The 21,319-nt window shown below is 37.1% G+C and overlaps 1 protein-coding gene across 1 annotated transcript in view; it reads left to right on the top strand.

The window, feature by feature from the left end:
- OLA1 (Obg like ATPase 1) overlaps positions 1-21,319 on the top strand; it is a 174,650-nt gene that overhangs the window by 14,714 nt on the left and 138,617 nt on the right. Inside the window, exons 3-4 of the mRNA XM_045480240.1 lie at positions 1,074-1,217; positions 5,150-5,277. Of these exons, the coding sequence (XP_045336196.1) occupies positions 1,074-1,217; positions 5,150-5,277 (272 nt within the window). The remainder of the gene's footprint in view (positions 1-1,073; positions 1,218-5,149; positions 5,278-21,319) is intronic.

Raw genomic sequence — 21,319 nt, 5'->3', positions numbered from 1 at the left:
AGTTTATGTCACCATTTAGTTCAGCACATTTTATAGTTTTCCCTGTTGGGAGAAATATACTGAGATTTTTCTGAAATATCTCAGAAAACTGGTCATGTTCTTCGGGTCCTCCAGGTCTCCTTTGAAGGAAAGTACCAGCTTGACAATAATGACATAATCTGTAACTATTTCCTCAATTCCTCCAGTTAAAAAAAAAATTATGTGTAATGGTAATTTTCATTTTAAATCCTTATCTGAATGCTATAGTCCTGGAAATTTCTGGAGCAAGAAAATGCACTGTAGTGAATTCTCTGCTATCCATATTAGTGATGGAATTGGAAAATAGTACAGACTAGATCAATTTTACTCTATGATTTTTGACTCTATGATTATCATATTTTAGAAATGTAGTTGATGTTAATAGGAGTTGACATTCTCTGAGCATGTATTACCTGATAAGAATCTGATAATTAGAGCATTAGCAACAGTTTATTTATTATGAATAGGATTTTTTCTTGATTTGTTGTACCTTGAAAAAATTCACATTTTGGTTTTTCATAATTCACAATTCATAACTCTAGACTTGACAGTAATCTTTATGACTAACAATTAGGAGCTCCAGCTTCCCATTTCCTATTAGACAATTAGCATCTGTTTCCCAATTCAGAATGCTTGGGAAGTGACCTAGCTAGATGCACACCTCTCTTTATGCTAGAGAAGATTATATTAGATACAGGCAAAGTGATACTGGTACTACCAAATACTTTAGGAGTAAAATAGTTTTTATAATATGTGAAACTAGCTATCACTTATAACAAAGATTCTTTGGGAAAATGCTTTTCAAGTTTCAGATAGACTGAGATAGGAACATCATGTATAAATCATGAGTTTTACTGTTGTAGTTTTCATTCTTTTCTGTTAGTAAAAAAATTCATTTATAAGCAAATTTCATTCATTTCTCTTATTCTCCACCTTCCTTTTCCTGATTGGTTTTATAATTATCATGGATCTTATTGAGCACTGAAATGAGAATGAGATAAATTTTTCTCAGTGTTAGCCCAAGAATTGATTGAAATTGTTTTTGTTTCTTTTAGGAAATCCACCTTCTTCAATGTATTAACCAATAGTCAGGCTTCAGCAGAAAACTTCCCATTCTGCACTATTGATCCTAATGAGAGCAGAGTACCTGTGCCAGATGAAAGGTTTGACTTTCTTTGCCAGTACCACAAACCAGCAAGGTAAGAAAATCTTTATGCTATTATTTATTTGGTGGCCCTATATAGACGCAGTAAATATGTGTAAATGATGTATTTAAAATCATATACGGGGCGCCTGGCTGGCTTGGTTGCTGGAACATGCATCTCCTCATCTCCAGGTTGTGAGTTCGAGCCACAAGTGTGGTGTAGAGTTTACTTTAAAATAAATAAGTAAGTAACTAAATAATAAAATCATTTAGAAGTTTTTTTTCTCCAGAATTTATGGTTGTATTATGGGTGATTATAAAAATAATGTAGGGCATAGAGAAAGGTGAGGAAGGATACATCTGGCAGTTAACATTGCAGTTACTTTTTTTCTGAGGAGTATGAAGTAGAGGGAGTAAGCAGCCTGTATAATATTCCATTCATGTGGGGCGCCTGGGTGGCTCAGTCGGTTAAGCGTCCGACTTCGGCTCAGGTCATGATCTCACGGTCCGTGAGTTCGAGCCCTGCGTCGGGCTCTGTGCTGACAGCTCAGAGCCTGGAGCCTGCTTCAGATTCTGTGTCTCCCTCTCTCTCTGACCCTCTTCCATTCATGCTCTGTCTCTCTCTGTCTCGAAAATAAACAAACACTAAAAAAAAAAAATAAAAAAAATATTCCATTCATGTAAAATTATATGTGTGCATGTATATTCATAGGAAAATATATGAAGCTGTTTGATGGTTATCTTTGGGTAGTGGAATTTTTAGGTGCTCTTTACTTTTTCATATTCTGTATCATTTGAGGTTTTTGTAACAATTTAGTTTGCCTTTAGTTTCTCACTATTTTAGATGTGGTGATAAATCCTAAATTTCTGTCTCTATTCCTGAATTTGCCTTCTTGGTATTGGCACCTGCATGACTCAATAAGCGCCTCAGACTTGACATGTCCAAAATGGACCTCTTGATTTTCATCCTGCCTGTGCCAAGTTTGTTCTTTAAGACTTTCATATTTCAGTAAATAGCACTATTATTTTCCCAGTTGCTTAAGTCAAAGTCCAAGATTTATCTTTGATACCTCTTTCATCATCTCTAGATCTAGTCTATAAGCAATTCTTATGAGTACTAATCACAAAATATATACCACATTTATTTAGTTTTTCTACTTTCATCCATTTGTTTGAGTATCCATTTTTTAAAAAAAAAATTTTTTTTTTTCAACGTTTATTTATTTTTGGGACAGAGAGAGACAGAGCATGAACGGGGGAGGGGCAGAGAGAGAGGGAGACACAGAATCGGAAACAGGCTCCAGGCTCTGAGCCATCAGCCCAGAGCCTGACGCGGGGCTCGAACTCACGGACCGCGAGATCGTGACCTGGCTGAAGTCGGACGCTTAACCGACTGCGCCACCCAGGCGCCCCTGAGTATCCATTTTTTTTATGAATTAAGAATTATAATGATGATTGCCATATGATTTTATAATTCTATCCATTTGTTTATCATTTATTGGCATTCTTCTGTAAGGAAGAGCTTTCTTGTCTGCATTTATTCACTCATGTATTCATTCATGTGTTACTCAGTTGGTTACAATGTCACAGTCATTGGGCATAGTTCAAATTACATTCCTGAAATTGGCTCCTCAAAGTGACTTCTGTTTTCTTTTTAAATGTGTGTGTGTGTGTGTGTGTGTGTGTGTGTGTGTGTGTTTATTTATTTTGAGAGAGAGAGAACTCTTGTGCCTGTGTGAGGGGGTGGGGGTGGGGGGAGAGCGAGAGAGAGAGCCCAATATGGGGCTTGAACTCATGAACTGTGAAGTATGACCTGAGCTGAAACCAAGAGTTGGATGTTTAACCAACTGAACCACCCAAGAGCCCCTGTTTTCTCTTTAAAACCTTTTTATTTTTAAAAGATTGCAAATTATACAAAAGAGGCAAAATTACTCATAGAATGCTTATGTGCCCTTCTCCCAAGTTTCTTTGAACCTTTGAGAGTGAGTTGCAGACATGATGCCACGTTGCACTTCCATTCTTCCATTTGTATTTACTAAATACAGACCATTCTCTTACATTCCCACAGTAAATCACCAATCAGGGCATTAACATTGATACAGTATTACCATCTGATTCATAGATTCCATTTAGATTTCTCCAGTTGTCCCATTGATGTGCCTATTTGTTCAATTCCTTTGTATGTAGCCAGTCTTTTGACCCCTCTGGCTTGTTGACTGATTTGGAGCTGCTGATTTGGTCCCTGGCTACTGCTAGATTGCTCTCCTGCCAAGATGCCTTGTACAGGCCCCGGTTGCTATTGTGCTGCCTTTTCTCCCCATTCGGACTCTTTAGATGTGGGCCCTTGTCACTGCTAGACTGTGTGGTCATGTGACATTGCTGAAATTCTTCAGAGACCTGAAGAGAAAAACAATAGCAATAAAGCTCTTAGACTTCAAATTTGTTGAAATTTTAGGCAGTGAGGGAATTAATTTCTCAAAATTTCCTTTTTCTTTTGTCAGTGAACATTGATTAAATGCCTTAATGGAAATAAAAAGATTGAATGGGGGTGTGTGCCTGGGCGGCTTAGTCAGTTAGGCTGCTGACTTGGGCTCAGGTTTTCTCATGGTTTGTGAGTTCGAGCCCCGTGTCGGGCTCTGTGCTGACAGTTCAGAGCCTGGAGCCTGCTTCAGATTCTGTGTCTCCCTTTCTGTCTGCCCCTCCCCCGATCGCACTCTGTCTTTCTCTATCAAAAACAAGTAAACAAAAAAATTAAAAAATAAAGTTATATGTGGATATTTGCACGGGGGTTGGCACCCCTCACCCCTGTTTTGCTCAAGGGTCAACTTGATCTCCATATTTACATGACTGACTGACTGGCTTTCATAACTTGGTTTCTAACTTGTGTTAATTGTACCTTATTTTGAGCAAAGCAAAAGTTATTTCGTATATACCTCTATTTGTGTTGCTGTTGTTAACAACCAGGTTATTACTATGCTGATAACTGGTTCACATCATTATATACATTTTTTATTTATATAACCTATGTGATGATTTTTTTTAAGTTATTTATTTTGAGGAGGGGGGAGGGGCAGAGAGAGAGAGAGGGAGAAGAGAATCTTAAGCAGTCTCCCTGTTGCCAGCACAGAGCCTGACACAGGGCTTGATCCCATGAATGAAATCATGACGGTAACCGAGATTAAGAGCTGGTTGCGTAACTGACTAGGGCGCCCCAGCCTACATGATGATTAAATGCAAATCCAGATATCCTGTGTTTGAATCCTATTTTTGTTACCACTAGCTGAGTGATCCCCTATATGTAAATAGGTTTCTTAACTCCTCTCAGGCCCAATTTCCTCATCTTTAAAGTAGGTTTAATAAGTAGCACTTACCTAATGGAGTTGTTTTGAACTTTGAGTGATTCATGTAAAGCAGTTAGTCCAGTGCCAGTCACAAGTTATGTTGGCTCATTCTGTGGCGATTACCTTCCCTTGTTTCAGTGTACTCTTTAAATGTTCTCCACTGCTTTTGTGTCTTTACGCATGGGCCAACAGAACAGTATAGTAAAATTAATGGTGTGAGGGTTTTTTTTTAATGTTTACTTAATTTTGAGAGAGAAAGAGAGCATGTGCACATATGAATGTGCACGAGTGAGAGAGGGGCAGAGAGAGAGAGAGGGCGAGAGAATCTGAAGCAGGCTCCGTCCCCGCACTGATAGCAGAGCTCGAACTCACAAACTGTGAGATCATTACCTTAGCTGAAGTCGGATGCTTAACTGACTGAACCACCCAGGAACCCTGAGTTTTTTGTTTTTTGTTTTAAAAGTTTATTTATTTTGAGATAGAGAGCAAGTGAGCAGATGAGGGACAGAGAGAGACAGAGGGGGAGACAGAGACCCCCAAACAGGTTCGGTTCCACACTGACAGAGTGGAGCTGGACATGGGGCTTGATCTCATGAAAACAATTTCTTAGTATTGTTTTATAATAAAACCATCTTTTGTTTTTTAGCAAAATTCCTGCCTTTCTAAATGTGGTGGATATTGCTGGACTTGTGAAAGGAGCTCACAATGGGCAAGGCCTGGGAAATGCCTTTTTATCTCATATCAGTGCCTGTGATGGAATCTTTCATCTAACACGTAAGTACAGTTGTTTATTTAATTCATTCATTTCATTAATAGTCACTTGTATTTCCATTATTGCTCAAATAAAATTAGAAATGACTGACTAATAGAAGATTTGCCTAGCTTCACAAGATGAATCATGGATTGGTCTGCTAATTGTGACTTTAGTGTTATTTACTATCATTTCCGTATAAGAAGGCGTATTCCAAAGCAAGTATATGCTGTATTGACTTCAGTTGAATTTCATCCCTTATTCTGGATTAGATCCACTGGGAAGTGTTTCTATGTGGAAGTAATTTTGTTGATTATAAAGCATTTTGACATTTTCTTAACTTGTGGAACTTTTCTGCATTCTTGGTTTTCTATGTGTTGAGAGGGCAGGATTGATACAGGAGAGGATTCCATTATTTCAGAGGTTATTTATTAGAGATGACAGGGTTAAGGAGAAACGATAGACCAGCTATTCCTTAATGAGGGGAGGGGGGAGGGATATACAGCAAAGGGAACAACCTGTTAGAACTAGGTGTTAATGTTCTTTTGACTACAAAAGTGAGCCAAGAATATAGTAATTCTCTGATAGAAAGGTTTAGATTGGGCTTCGGTTAAGGTTCAGGTCAAGACTGCACTGCAGGATATTATAATGGTCTGGTGTTGTAATGAACAAATCCGTGCAAATGAAGGAAACTCAGGTTAGAGGTACAGGCCAGTTGTGGTCTGATTTAGTGCTTTTGTTTGTTTCTGGTCCAAGACCAGATAACTATAGCAATTATAAATGAGCATTTAGAAAATTTGATAGCCATTTGATTGAGAAATTTGTCATTTGAATCTAATAAGTTGTATTAGCATTTATGCTAAGTAGTATTATAAAGTACTAATACTAATTTATAAAATAATAAAATAGTAATACTAAATACTAAAATAAATTGTATTAGTATTTACACTAATTAGTACTAATTGTCTAGTATTTTTGTAGGTTTTTCAAAAAATTCATTTGCCTAGTAATTCATTTTTATTGTATTTTACAAAAGTCCACCTCAGATAGTTTGAGAAGCACTGATTTAATTGGGTGGAGGTATATAGACACCTTCTGGAAGGGTTTGAGGTGCAGGTGAAGACTAGGGTTATGGTTGGGGTTGCTTGGGTGGGAAGGTGGAATTCAATAATGTAGAGTAGTGTTACTTAAAGCCTTACATTGGTAAGAGCCTTTGTTTTCCCGACACTTTGACTTTTTACTGGTTCTGGTGACTGATGTGAGAGTTTCAAAGAGATTTGGAATCAAGTGTGACTCCTGGGTTTTTGGACTGGGCCAGTTGAATGAATCTTGATGCCATTCACTGAAATGTTAAATGTAGAAGGACCAAGAAGTCTTGGGAGAGAGTTGATGAGGTCAGTTTGGGACAGTTTCTTTGCATTTTTGAGCCTAGGACATACAGATAGAAGATATCTTTAAGAAAGTAGGATTGATAGGGCAGGTGTGACAGGAAGATGGGGGTAAGAGAACTGAAGTTTTGGGTGTGAGAGGGATTGAACTGATGGATGGAATAGAGCTTGACATGAGGTAGGAGGGAACATAGGAGAGGACTGAAAAATGGAAGGGTCATGGATCTGATTACCTGAGGAGGTTCAAGAACAGATATGTGGGGTATAATGGGGTGTGTGCTTAGAAAGGGATATTTGGGGGCACCTGGGTGGTTCAGTCGGTTAAGTATTTGACTTCAGCTCAGCTCATGATCTTGCGGTTTGTGAGTTCGAGCCTCGTGTTGGGCTCTGCTGACAGCCTGGAGCCTACTTTGGATTCTATGCCTCTCTCTCTCTCTGCCCTTCCCCCACCCATGCTCTGCGTCTCTCTCTTAAAAATAAATAAACATTAAAAAAAAGGAAAGGGATATTTGACTTAAAATTTTCTGAAGTGGAGCAGTTCAGGGTGTTGGTAAGATCCTGATAATGGCCTAAAACCATCAGTAAATGTAATCAAGTCTTTGGTTTGTTATCTGTTGTATAACATTCATCTGTTTTTCTAACCCTTAGGGAAAATTAATTTGGTTAGGAGCATATATACTTTATTGCATTTCATTCAGGCTAAAACTATTATAAAGAAAAAAAAAGTCTGTTTAAACTAGATACCCTGGTTTATTATAGTAATTTGATTTCAGAGGTATTAACTTGTAAAAATATGCGTCTTAAAATTGATGATATACAGTATATATTATTGTATAGTGCATAGAACCTAGGATGATAGTTGTATAACCAGAATTTTCAAAACATCTTCATGGAATTACAATCAGTAAAAAAGACTTGTAGAGATTAAATAGATACAATGATTACCTTGAAGCCGTGAAAATTGGGAATTCTTTAATTCTAAATTATAATATATTTTTGTCTTTAACAATCAGATTATGGAATGAGTGTGAAAAAAGATTTTATCTTTCATATTACTCGTTATTTAAAGATTATTTTCTTCAAATATCTTAAAGTCACCAGAAATGCAGTTGACTTTATTTATTAAATAGTAAATGCTTTGTGTTCTGGGTGCTGGAAGTAGATAGTGGGTGGCAGAATCTAACATTCTCTGGTTTTATGAAGCTTCTAGTCTGGTAGTGGAAATAAACACTGAATCATTATATTAATAAATGTGTAATCACATTGTTGGATTTGTACTTTTTTTTTTTTTTTTTTTTACCTCACTGGGGAATTGCTTACTTATTTGCTTATTACCATGTTTGGAACTTGTTTGAATTCTTAAGTTCATCATTTCTTATTTTGGTGAAAAAAATCAGTTTTCTGTGTTTATATTTTTTAGTTTTTCTGTTTTTGTTTTAGATAGTTGAATTAAAGCTACCAAGGAAGGGGATGGGGCATCTGGCTGGCTCCGTTGGCAGAGCATGCGACTTTTGATCTCAGGGTCATGAGTTTGAGTCCCACATTGGGTGTGGAAATGGTTTTAAAAAAAACTACTAAGGAAAGGGACAGCATCGTGATGATATCTATTAGTGTCTAGGGCACTTTTAAGTTTTCCATTAGAACATGTGAAAGTTAGGAGAGAGAAAAAATTATGAGTGGGAAATTTTGGTTTACTTATTAATTTATTAATGCTATGCTTCTCTCCATTAATTTAATTTTTAAAAATTAAACTTTCTCTCACCTTGTTTACTTCCCTTGGTTATTAGGCATTTGTAAATACCTACATTGCCTCAAAAATGTATTCTTGTTTTAAATATAAATACTTTGACAGGTTTTCTTTGGCTTTAAATCATTAGCTCACTCTATCTTATTAATTTGACATATTAAAATTTTTTTATGTTGTTTATTTTATTTTGAGAGAGAGAGAGAGCACAAGCTGGGGAGGGACAGAGAGAAGGAGAGAGAGAATTCCAAGCAGGTTCTGCACTATTAGTGCAGAGCCTGATGTGAGGCTGGAACTCACGAACCCTGAGATCATCATTGAGCTGAGATCAAGAATCAGATGCTTAACCAACTGAGCCACCCACGTGCCCCTCATTTGACACATTATTTATGGAACACCTCTTTCAAGTGTGCTAGATGCTGAAGGATGTGATAGTGGGTAAGAACAGGTAAGACTCTTACCCTCAGAGAGCTTACAATACACGGAGGAGACAGACATTGAACAAATGGTCATATAAACACTAGATGCTATTCTCTGTGCACAAAGAGGAGAGACAGTAGTGTGCATGTGAGTGTGTACTGTTGCCTTGAGGAAGTGATGATTATGCTGACAGGTAAAGACTGAGTGGGAACAAACATATTAGGGGAAGGAGGAGGAGAAGGAGAGACTGATTATTTAGAGTAAATGGCTTGTTTAAAGGCCCTGTTGCCTTGAAAGAACTGTTAGTGTAGGTAAGATGAATGGTGAGGAATAGGAGGGATGGAAGAGAGCCAGGGAGGTAATTGGGGATCACCATGTCCACCATATTAAGGTTTAATGGCTTGAATATGAAGAGTTTTTTTTTTAATGTTTATTTTTGAGACAGAGAGAGAGACAGAATGTGAGTGGGTGAGGGGCACAGAGAGAGGGAGACACAGAATCTGAAGCAGGCTCCAGCCCCTGAGCTGTCCGCACTGAGCCCAATGCAGGTTCCAACCCAGGATCTGTGAGATCACGACCTGAGTCGAAGTCAGACACTTAACGGACTGAGCCACCCAGGCGCCCCTGAATAGTTTTAAATAGAGAGTTGGGGTAGGAATGCAGATTAAATTGTTCCAGGGGCTTACTTTGCAGTTACTCAGCTGAGTTATATTTTTAATGTTTTAAGAAATCAAAATGGAGTTAGGCACCAAGAATTTGAAATTTCATTCTGTCATAAAAAGATTATTTTCAAGATACTTCTAATGATTTCCATAGATGTCTGGGCATGAAAAACATAGAATACTTCTTTTGTAAAAGGATCTATACACATTACTAAATTTGCTTACCTCTTAAATAGTGTTTTCTCCTTGTGAGGTTTGTTGCCTAATGTGTAGGTATTTCGGATCCCTTCTCCATTAATCATTAGAGTTGTCTTTAAAATTTTATTTTCAGGGGGTTTCTTGTTTGTAAAGTATTCTAATAAGGTAATGAGAGATACTAGAAATAATGAAAGATTATCTTGTTCACATGTACGCAGATATGGAGATAGACTTACCTTTTAAAGTGTGTTTTTATTTATTTATTTATTTATTTATTTATTTATTTATTTATTTATTTTTTCAACGTTTATTTATTTTTGGGACAGAGAGAGACAGAGCATGAACGGGGGAGGGGCAGAGAGAGAGGGAGACACAGAATCGGAAACAGGCTCCAGGCTCTGAGCCATCAGCCCAGAGCCCGACGCGGGGCTCGAACTCATGGACCGCGAGATCATGACCTGGCTGAAGTCGGACGCTTAACCGACTGCGCCACCCAGGCGCCCCTAAAGTGTGTTTTTAAAGTGACTGAATACTAACTCATAGCTATGGATTCAGCTACATAAATAAGAATTTAATGTTTCAGCAACAAGGGTTGCTGAAGTGAAAGTCTTTTTTTTTTTCTTTTACTGTTTATTTATTTTTGAAAGCATGAGAAAGGGAGGGTCAGAGAGAGATGGAGACAGAGTTTCCATCTGAGCTGTGAGCACAGAGCCTGATGCGGGGCTTGAACTCATGAGCCATGAGATCTTGACCTGAGCCAAAGTTGGACATTTAATCGACTGAGCCACCCAGGCACCCAGTGAGAGTGAGTCTTTTTTTTTTATTTATTTTTTCAATGTTTATTTATTTTTGGGACAGAGAGAGACAGAGCATGAACGGGGGAGGGGCAGAGAGAGAGGGAGACAGAATCGGAAACAGGCTCCAGGCTCCGAGCCATCAGCCCAGAGCCCGACGCGGGGCTCGAACTCACAGACCGTGAGATCGTGACCTGGCTGAAGTCGGACGCTTAACCGACTGCGCCACCCAGGCGCCCCGAAAGTGTGTTTTTAAAGTGACTGAATACTAACTCATAGCTATGGATTCAGCTACATAAATAAGAATTTAATGTTTCAGCAACAAGGGTTGCTGAAGTGAAAGTCTTTTTTTTTTTTTTTTCTTTTACTGTTTATTTATTTTTGAAAGCATGAGAAAGGGAGGGTCAGAGAGAGATGGAGACAGAGTTTCCATCTGAGCTGTCAGCACAGAGCCTGATGCGGGGCTTGAACTCATGAGCCATGAGATCTTGACTTGAGCCAAAGTTGGACATTTAATCGACTGAGCCACCCAGGCACCCAGTGAGAGTGAGTCTTAATGGGACACATAAAAATAAAAAAATTGCCAGACTTTGTATAATGGGAACTATTAAAGCTAATCTTTTTATTCTGGTGAATGTTATAAACAGAGTTTTGTGGGAAGTATTTTTAATAGTACCAATGAGTCTTTTCTTATTAAAATTAATTTGAAAACAATCAGTTTTATTGCAGGGTGACTTTCTTTTCTTGCTCTATTTTAAATGCTTAGAAAACTTTTGCAAAAGAACATTAATTGAAGAATGATCTAATAATGTGTTCATTATGTGAAACTTCTTAGGTAGGTTATTGAAGATACTCCTTTAGTGTGTTAAGCCAGTTTGTAGCAAACGTAGACTAATTTTATATAGGAGGTAGATACAATAATTTTTTTTTCTGCACATAGTAACATGGATTTATCTCAAAATAATTATGCTAAGTAGAAGCCAGTCCAAAAAAAGAGCATAAACTATATGATTCCATTTACATAAGATTTTAGAAAATACAAACTAATGTATCAGAAGGCAAATCAGTGGTTGCCTGGGTCAAGGGGATGGCGTGGGGTAAGGGGGAGGGATTACTAAGGGGCATGAAGAAACTTTTGGGGTGATGGATATGTTCATAATCTTGTGGTGATGGTATCACAGGTATATACATACTGTATATCAAATTTTACACTTTATGCACAGTTCACTAAATGTTAATTTTTTACTTTATAAAAGTAAGAAAAAGAAAAAGAAAAAAAAGGAAAAGGATGTGGAAATTAAAAAAACACACACACACACACACACACACACAATCTTTTATGTCACTTTTCCTTCTAGGGGAGTTTTGATTAGACTCTTTTACCTGATTGTATCAGTAGTATAAGCATTGGAGATGTCATATTTCTAGATAATAATTAGCAGATTGGTACACTATTTGTATTGATTTACAAATCAGAATTCAACCTGACATTTTGTGAGTCTGGGGATTTGTGGAGAAGAAACTTGGATTTTGGTGCAATTAAAGTGAAATTATCTGTCTCTTTCATACATCAATCTGATAAGTACAGATTCTTTTCAACTAGAGAATTCCTTAAAAATTCCAAAATATTACTTATTGGCAACTTTGTTAGTAAGTTTGTTGGGCAACACTTCTTTTTTTAAGTTTATTTATTTATTTTGAGAGAGAGAGAGAGAGAGAGAGAGAGAGAGAGAGAGAGAGAGAGAACCAGCAGGGCAGGGTCAGAGAGACAGGGAGAGAGAGAATCCCAAGCATGCTCTGCACTGACAGTGCAGAGCCTGACGTGGGGCTCAAACTCACAAACCGGAAGATCATAACCTCAGCTGAAATCAAGAGTTGGACACTTAACCGACTGAGCCACCCAGGTGCCCCTGGGCAAAACCTTTTAAAAAAATTTCATTTGTAGAGTTCAGGAGTTGTGTGTATTTTAGTTTTTAAATTACCATATCGTAAAATTGACTTATTTTGGCATACAGGTCTTTGAATTTCAGCATATGTATAGATTTGTGTAACCACCAGCACACAGGGTACAGAACACTTCACCTCAAAAATCCTCTTAGGCTATCCCTTTGTAGTCACACTCTTGTCACCATGAAACATGATAGCTGTTGATCTGTTCTTCATCACTTGAGTTTTGTCTTTTTGAGAATGTTATATCAGTGAAAGAATAGGAATGTGCAGTGTTTTCATTTTGGAAAGATGTTTAAGGATGCAAACTGATGGTGTTATTAGCATATCCTCTGGGCCCATCCATCAGACATGTTTCTGGAACCTAGGAGGGGTTGAAGTTATTCCAGAGGGGGTTGGTTTTCAGTGTTTTTTGTTCTTTACTTTTTCAGTTTTCTTTGATCTCATTCTTCTATTCTTTTTTTTTTTTTAATTTTTTTTTCAACGTTTATTTATTTTTTTTGGGACAGAGAGAGACAGAGCATGAACGGGGAAGGGGCAGAGAGAGAGGGAGACACAGAATCGGAAACAGGCTCCAGGCTCTGAGCCATCAGCCCAGAGCCCGACGCGGGGCTCGAACTCACGGACCGCGAGATCGTGACCTGGCTGAAGTCGGACGCTTAACCGACTGCGCCACCCAGGCGCCCCACATTCTTCTATTCTTTTATGGATCTTTTAAGTGTTTTTAAACAACACAGTGTTTCTTTCACTCCTGGTGTTTTGGGAAATACTACTCTTTTTTCTTTCAAAGCTTGCTTTTTAAAAATTTGTAACAAAATTGTTAAAATTTTAAAATTTAAGTCTTGAACTAACAGGTAGAACTGCCTATCTCTAAAACATAAAAGTGCCTGGAAATATAGAATGTTATGAAAATGGTGACAATACTGTATTTGTCAGACTTTTCTGCCAAAGAGCTCTCACAGCAAAGGATGAAGAACTTGGGGGCCTTTGGTACACAGTGCAGCCCCAGACACTTGACTTCAGGGAAAAGTTTTGGCATCTCATGGTTTACTTTCCTCTGTACTTCCAGCGGTATGCAGTCCCCAACTTGAGAAGCAGGATTGTAGGTTGATATAAACACCCTAGACCTATCAAAAGACCTATCTGACCAAACAACTAGGTCCAGCTTATAGTAATAATGACTATCTTTATAGCATTTTGTTTCTTTAGTGCTTTTTAAATTGTGAAGTCTTGATCATCAAGCAACCCAGTGAGATGTGTATTCCTTATTGTCATCCTCATTTTCAAATGAGAAAACCAAAGCTTAGATAGGTAAAATGATTCGCTCAAGTCACATAACTGAAAGGTGTCAGTCCCTGTGATTAAGCCAACTTTGTATGGCATCAGTCCTTCCTCTCCCACTCTTTCTGTCATGACCCATATCATTAACTGTAACTCTATGTTGTCAAATGTCTGGAAGAAATAGATGTTTGAGTGAAAACTTTGACAGTGTATGGAAAAGGTACCTCATTTTCTGAGGACTAAAGGTAGCTTGTGTGTGTGTGTGTGTGTGTGTGTGTGTGTGTGTGTGTGTGTGTGTAAATTCTTACCTTAATTCTGGTATGTTTTCATACAGTGTTATATTAGTTTCAGATGTACAATACAGTGATCCAGCAATTCCATACATCACCCAGTGCTCATCACAAGTGTCGTCCTTAATCTCCTTTACTTATTTCACCCATCCCCCCCCACCTTTCCTCTGGTAACCATCAGTTCTTTATCGTTAAGTCTGTTTCTTGCTTTTTCTCTTTTGCTTTCCTTTAATCATTTGTTTCTTAAATTTCCACATCTGAGTGAAATCATATGGTATTTCTTTTTCTCTCACTGACTTATTTCACTTAGTATTATGCTCTTTAGCTCTGTGTTGTTGCAAAAGGCAAGATTTTGTTCTTTTTTATGGCTGAATAATAATCCATTGTAAAGGTAGCTTTTACTCTTGAAGCCTGTGCCAGAGCTCCATGGAGTAGCATTGGGGGACTCAGGTGACATTGTAATGTGTGCATGCTTTTGTAAGTGCCTATTCAGGTAGGATATTTTGTTTCCAGTCATTTGTATTGCTGAACAAAATACATAGGGTCTGATGATTCTATTAAGTAGAAAGTCAGTAAAGGGTTTTGATGGATTCACTGCCAGTAGATTTCTTGTCTCTCTCTAGTACCTAGAATGTACCTTTCTCAATTTGCTTTACCTGTATTCAGTAAACAAGATAGGGGGTCTTTAAAAACTTCTATTAAGAGTTAAAAATAGTGGAAAATAAAATCTTCTGTCAGCTCTATTGATAGGGGAAAATACATGTACTTTTGTTTGTTAAATGGAATATAAATTCTGCTTGGGTTAAGTTTATGATAATAGTACTTTCATAATGTAAAAGAAAGATCTTAACTTGAAAAGTGTTATTAATACATGCTGACTAAAGCAAAACCTTTTTAAATAGAGTTTTTAATAAGATTAAAGTTAACTTGAAGAGTTAATTTTCCCTGAAAACATGAGATGGAGGGGGGAGGGTTAAATGTGAGATAAGAATAAGGTTTTTATAAATTTAATACATAAATTACCAGCTTGAGGGAACCAAAACATAATACATTTGGATGACACATTAAGTGATTTTTTTAATAAGTGACTTTTTAACAAGTGAGATGAATCATTTAGAGGATTCTGTTTATTTATTTTTACTTTTAGGGTTTTTTTTTTCAGTTTACTTATTTATTTTGAGAGAGAACAAGTGGAGTAGGGGCAGAGAAAGAGGGGGAGGGAGAGAATTGCAAGCAGGCTCTGCACTAGAGGTGCGGAGTCTGATGCAGGGCTCAAACTCCACAAACCATGAGATCATGACCTGAGCTGAAACCAAGAGTCAGACGCTTAACTGACTGAGCCACCCGCCCCTAGAGAACTTTAAAGTAAACTTTAAGAGAGAATAGCTATTGCAAAAATTTGTTGACTAATTTAGGCAAATGTTAACGAGTCTACTTTATGAAAGCCCTATTGTCTTTTCAGTTACTTCTTCCCTGCCAAGGTAGTTGAATATACACATCTAAGACATAATATTCATTTTGAATATTTTGTTGCAGGTAGGAAGAAACATGTACACCAGGTCTAGTTTTAGCAGCCCTGTGAATGAGAGTGATGGGTTGTATGTGGGGGAAGGGGAGCACGGTTTGGTAGGCTGTTCCTGTGCTCCTGTCAGTCCTCTCTTGATACAGATTTACATGGAAGTGGAGTTGGGAAGAGCTTGAAGTTCATAATTTCAGGTAGCACAGTTGTGCTTCCAAAATACCGAACACTCATTTTATGCATGAAAATAAGGTGCTGTTTATTGTGCTGGAATTTCTAGAATGTTAGACATATGTTGAGTTAAGCGTAACTCAAAAAAATGTTCATACATGTTTCTAAGGTTTCATGCCTCTTTTATGGCCTATCTCTTCAAGCTATCAAACAAAACAAATAGTTGACTTCGAAGAATTTCTTTTTTTTTATTCTCTATGCTTGTGTTGCTTGAATGAACATTCAATACTGACACAAAGAATGCCACAAAAATTGTATTTCAGTTGGAATTAACCTGTTTTGACTTCCCTGCAAAAATACTTGCAGTCTTTTTAGTGTAATTCAGTTATTCTTATAAGTAGCTATTTATATCTTTCAACACAGAGACCTTACCTCATATGTTTTTATGTATTTTATATTTAATGTACTTCCATGAAAGGATAAAGGGTTATAATTGAAATTAGGGGGAAAAAAGAGCATTATCTCTGAGATTTTGTTGTGGATCACAATTTGAGAAATGCTAACTAAAACTACAGTCTAGCCATGTTTTTATTTTAACAAAGGTGCAGTATCATAAACCCTGTATAAACACTAACTCGTTTACTCTTGTTAACAGCTCTGTAAGAAAGGTCCTGTTATTATCCTCATTTTGTAAATGAGGAATCCAAAGAGTAGAGGAGTTACAATACTTGCCCAAGATTACATTGTTAGTAATGCTAGCAGTAGGTAGAATCAGATTTTAAACTTACTTCTGGTTACAAAGTCCTTGCTCTGTGTTGGTTTAGTCTGTTAATCTATGCTGATAATTATCAATGCAAATAAAGAAGTCTTTTTTTTTAAAATCACAAAAAATTTTATTAGTCTGTGAGCTCTTGAAACTTTTTGTCTATGCATCACTTCTCGGCCTTTTGGCTAAGATCAAGTGTAGACACTTTTTGTCGATGGACCCACTTTGAAAAACATTTGTCTAAATTCCAGAGAAGTTGCCTTGATGTTTATCAGTTCTAGGTCAAGCAGTTTTAAATAATACCCAAGTTACGTAATAAAAAGACCATGGAAAATTATTTGCTTTGTAAATTCCTAAAGGGAAAGGATGACTTTATTTAGAGAAAAACATTATGTGGCTTAGGCTTTTAGTAACAAAGATGACAAAACATATGTCAGAAAGAGAATGCATTCGAATTTACTCTCATACGTTCTTTTTTCTGGTATTTTCATTTTTTTATTTATGAAGTGAATAAATAGACAAGTGATCAGTAACCGAGGTCCTGTCAGTGTCTGTAGCAGCCTTCATTAGTCTTTTAGATGGTAACTTCTTTTTGGAGGTTGTATGGAACTAACATGTAACATTTGACGGTGTGACTTAATGTGACTTAATGTACTCTGTTCATAGCAATCCTGTAGGGGAGGTAGTATGTCTGTTTTAAAGATGAGAAAACCGAGGAGGCTTTAAGAGACTAGGAAATTAGGCCGTAATTAACAAAACTGATGAACCACCAGAGCTATGATTTGAATTCAGGTCTGCCAGAAATGATGCAGCTGGCAGTGCTTAAAAATCTATAAGCAGTTGGATGGTTATTTATCTGAAATATAAATTGTTTTCTTTGGTCTCAGTGTCAAACTATTTGAATGTTGGTGATGTTCTAAATAATCATTCCCCTACTTAATTGTCCCCCACACCCCGAAAGTATCTTGAAGGTTTGAAATTATGCAGAAATTTTTTCTTGTGCTAGCTGTATCTATCTCCTAGTTACCTGTCCACCTACCTACCTTCCTTCTTTCCTCTCTCCCTCCCTCCATTCCTTCTTTCCTTCTTTGTTTCTTTCTTTGTTATTGAGGTATAGTTGACAAGCTGTATTATTCTTTTAGCTAACTGCTTTTGGGATTTTTGAGCCACACAGAACATATTCTAATGGTTTGTATGATTTTTTATTTTTTAATTTTTTTTAATGTTTACTTATTTTTGAGAGAGAGAGTCGGAGTGTGAGCAGGGGAGGGGCAGAGAGAGAGAGAGGGAAACACAGAAGCCGAAGCAGGCTCCAGGCTCTGAGCTGTCAGCACAGAGCCCAATACGAGGTTCGAACCCACCAACTGGGAAATCATGACCTGAGCCGAAGTCAGATGCTTAACCTGTTGAGCCACCCAGGTACCCCTGGTTTGTATGATGTTTTAAAAGTGAAAAAATTGGGGCGCCTGGGTGGCTCAGTCGGTTGAGCGTCCGACTTCAGCTCAGGTCATGATCTCGCGGTCTGTGAGTTTGAGCCCCGCATCGGGCTCTGGGCTGATGGCTCAGAGCCTGGAGCCTGCTTCAGATTCTGTGTCTCCCTCTCTCTCTGCCCCTCCCCCGTTCATACTCTGTCTCTCTCTGTCTCAAAAATAAATAAACGTTAAAAAAAAAAAATAAATAAAAGTGAAAAAATTTCTCCATATTTTTGGCATAATTGTCACACATTTTGGGTAAACAACTTTGAATAGCTATGGTTATGCCCATTGCTAATTATGTGATACTAACTGTAGATCAGGAATTCTTTATGAATTCTCTGTGAATATATTCTTTTTAACTTTTTTTTTTTTACTGACCTTACCATTGAGAAAGAAATAACAGTTTCTGGTGTCTGAAAAAAAACACTAGAAATTAATGTTCTAAAAGTTCTTTAATGGATTAACAACTTTTGAAAATAAAATAGATATCCTTTATACTTCGTATATACCACTTCTATGGGAGATTTTGTTGTGAACATCTATTGTAAAAAGCTAAACACTATTTATTTTTTTAATTTTTTTGAAACTCATTACCATATTTCCTTAATAGGCTGGTTATGTATATAAGCTGAAGATTTTTAATTTTTTTATTTAAAAAAATTAATTAAAAGAAAGCTCTATGCTGAACATGGCACTTGAACTCAGGATCCTAAGGTCAAGAGTTGCATGCTCTACCAACTGAGCTAGCCAGGTGCCTCTGAAGGAGCTCTTTAAAATTTGGAACAAAACCTAAGTCTTCATTTACTTTGGATCAGAAATGCACCTGTTTGATGTTTAGGATGTGCTTTTCGAAACGGTACCTTAAAAATTAGTTACTGGTTAAATAATAGTAAAGATAAAAATGAAAGGGAAAAAAATCAGAATCATGTTAGCGTAATGCAACTATTTTATTATTTTGCATTTTAGTCCAGTGCTTACAGTGGAAAGAGTGTGGGTTTTGGAATCACAAAACTGAATGTGATTTATGGCTCTATATGATTGTGAAAAAGTAATACTAAGTCTTCGAACTTCATTTTTCTCATGTAAAATGTGGGTTGTAATACTACAGTTAAATTATTTGAAGTTTAAGAGATCATTCTATGTCATTGCGTATAGTCTTGTTTTTAAAAAATTTTTATGTTTAGTTTTGAGAGAAAGAGACAGAACATGAGTGGAGGAGGGGCATAGAGAGAGAGGGAGACACAGAATCTGAAGCAGGTTCCAGGCTCTGAGCTGTCAGCACAGAGCCCAGCGCAGGGCTCGAACCCACCAACCACAAGATCATGACCTGAGCTGCAGTCAGACACCCAACTTACTGAGCCACCCAGGTGCCCTGCACATAGACTTATTTTTCATGTTGTTACATTGGGGTAGCCTTTTTGATGAATATAGGTTTTTAATTTCAACATTTAAAAGAAAAAAAAAATTTTAAGGTTTATTCATTCTTGAGAGACAGAGAGACAGAGCATGAGTGTGGGAGATGCAGAGTGAGAGAGGGAGACGCAGAATCTGAAGCAGGCTCCAGGCTCCCTGCTGTCAGCACAGAGCCCAATGCGGGGCTTGAACTCACGAACTGTGAGATCATGACCTGGGCCAAAGTAGGACACTTAACTGCCTGAGCCACCCAGGCGCCCCTGAACATACATTTTTAATTAAAAAAATTTTTTTTATTAAGGTAACATATATAAAATAAAATTTACCATTATAACCGTCTTTAAATGTTCAGGTCAGTGGCATATAGAAAGAACATTGACATATTGTGCAACCATTATCACCATCGATTTCCACAACTTTTTCCATCATCCCAAACTGAAACTCCATACCCATTAAACGATAACTTCTAATTCCTTCCTCCCTCAGTCCCTGGCAGCTGCCTTTCTACTTTTCTCTGAATTTGACTACTCTAGGTACCTCATATAAAGTAGAATCATATAATATTTGTCTTTTTGTGACTGGCTTATTTCATGCTTCATTGTTTTCTAACTGCTGTGTCATTATCGATAGTATGGAAGTACCAGAGTTTACTGAAGTAGTTCCTATTTGTGGGCATTTATTTATTTCCCCAGCTTCATTGAGATATAATTGACATACAACATTGTGTAAGTTTAAGGTGTATAGTATGATTTGATACACTTCAATACTGTGAAATGATTACCATAGTAAGGTTAGTTAACACATCCATCACCTCACCTAATTAACTTTTTGGTGTGGTGAGAACATTTAAGATCTACTCTTTTAGCAACTTCCATAGTATAGTGTTGTTAACTGTAGTTACCGTGCTGTACATTAAATCTGTAGACCTTACTCATAACTGAAAGCTTGTGCCCTTGACCAGCCCCTCCCCATTTCCCCCACCTCCGTCCCTTGCAGACACTAGTCTACTCTGTTTCTATGAGTTCAGCATTTTTAGATTCCACATGTAAGCAAGATTATACAGTATTTTTCTTTCTTTGCATGACTTACGTTTCACTTAGCATAACGTGTGGGCATTTGTTAGTTCTGATTTTTTTTAATTGCAGAGAATGTTGCTAATGGACGTTACTGTGCAGGCTTCTCTTTGGTACATATCTGGGTACTTCTCTAAGAGAGATTCCTGGAAGTGGAATTACTAGGCCAAGGGACATATATGTTTAGAATTCTATCAGATATACCCCAATTCTCCCCCTCCATTCCATGGGATATTGATGTTTTAAAATTTTTATTTTTTGAATAATTTTAGATAGGTCTCAGATTGGAATAGATAAACTATTTAAATGGTTCAAAAAGAAAATTGTTACAACATTGGGTTTACATGGAGAAATCTTATTCCTACCCACATTTGGATTCCTCTGTTTTGCCTTCATGTATAATGGTATTTATTAGTTTCTTGTGTTATTTATTAGAGCAAGGATTGGGAAATTTTTTCTTTAGTGGCCCAAATAGATAACTTTACTCTGTTGCATGTTTCTCTCTCTGTCTCTCTCTCTGTTTGCAGCACTTTAAAAATGTAAAAATTATTCTTAGCTCTGGGGTCAAACAAAAATAGGACATAAGCTTTAACTTGCTGACCTTTGTTCTAGAGTTGTTTATGCAGTACGGGTACGTGAAATATATTAATTATATATTTATGTCATTTGTGTTGAAAATGTTTTTGTCAATCTTTTCCTTTGATTTCTTTATACTTTTATGCTTAGAAAGTTCTTAATCTTTCTCATGATCAGGTAAATATTCACAACTGTTTTCTTCTAGTTTCTTTTTCTTTTTTTTGAGATATGGATGCATTTGTACACATGTATACACTTGTGTAAGAATCAGGTAGATCAAGGCATAGAACATTTCTCTCACCCTTCTCAGATAGTTCCCCACTCAGTGTAATCATTTTTTTGACTTTA

This window comes from Leopardus geoffroyi, chromosome C1 (assembly GCF_018350155.1).
Source record: "Leopardus geoffroyi isolate Oge1 chromosome C1, O.geoffroyi_Oge1_pat1.0, whole genome shotgun sequence".
NCBI lineage: Eukaryota > Metazoa > Chordata > Mammalia > Carnivora > Felidae > Leopardus > Leopardus geoffroyi.
This window is presented reverse-complemented; position numbering and strand designations above follow the sequence as displayed.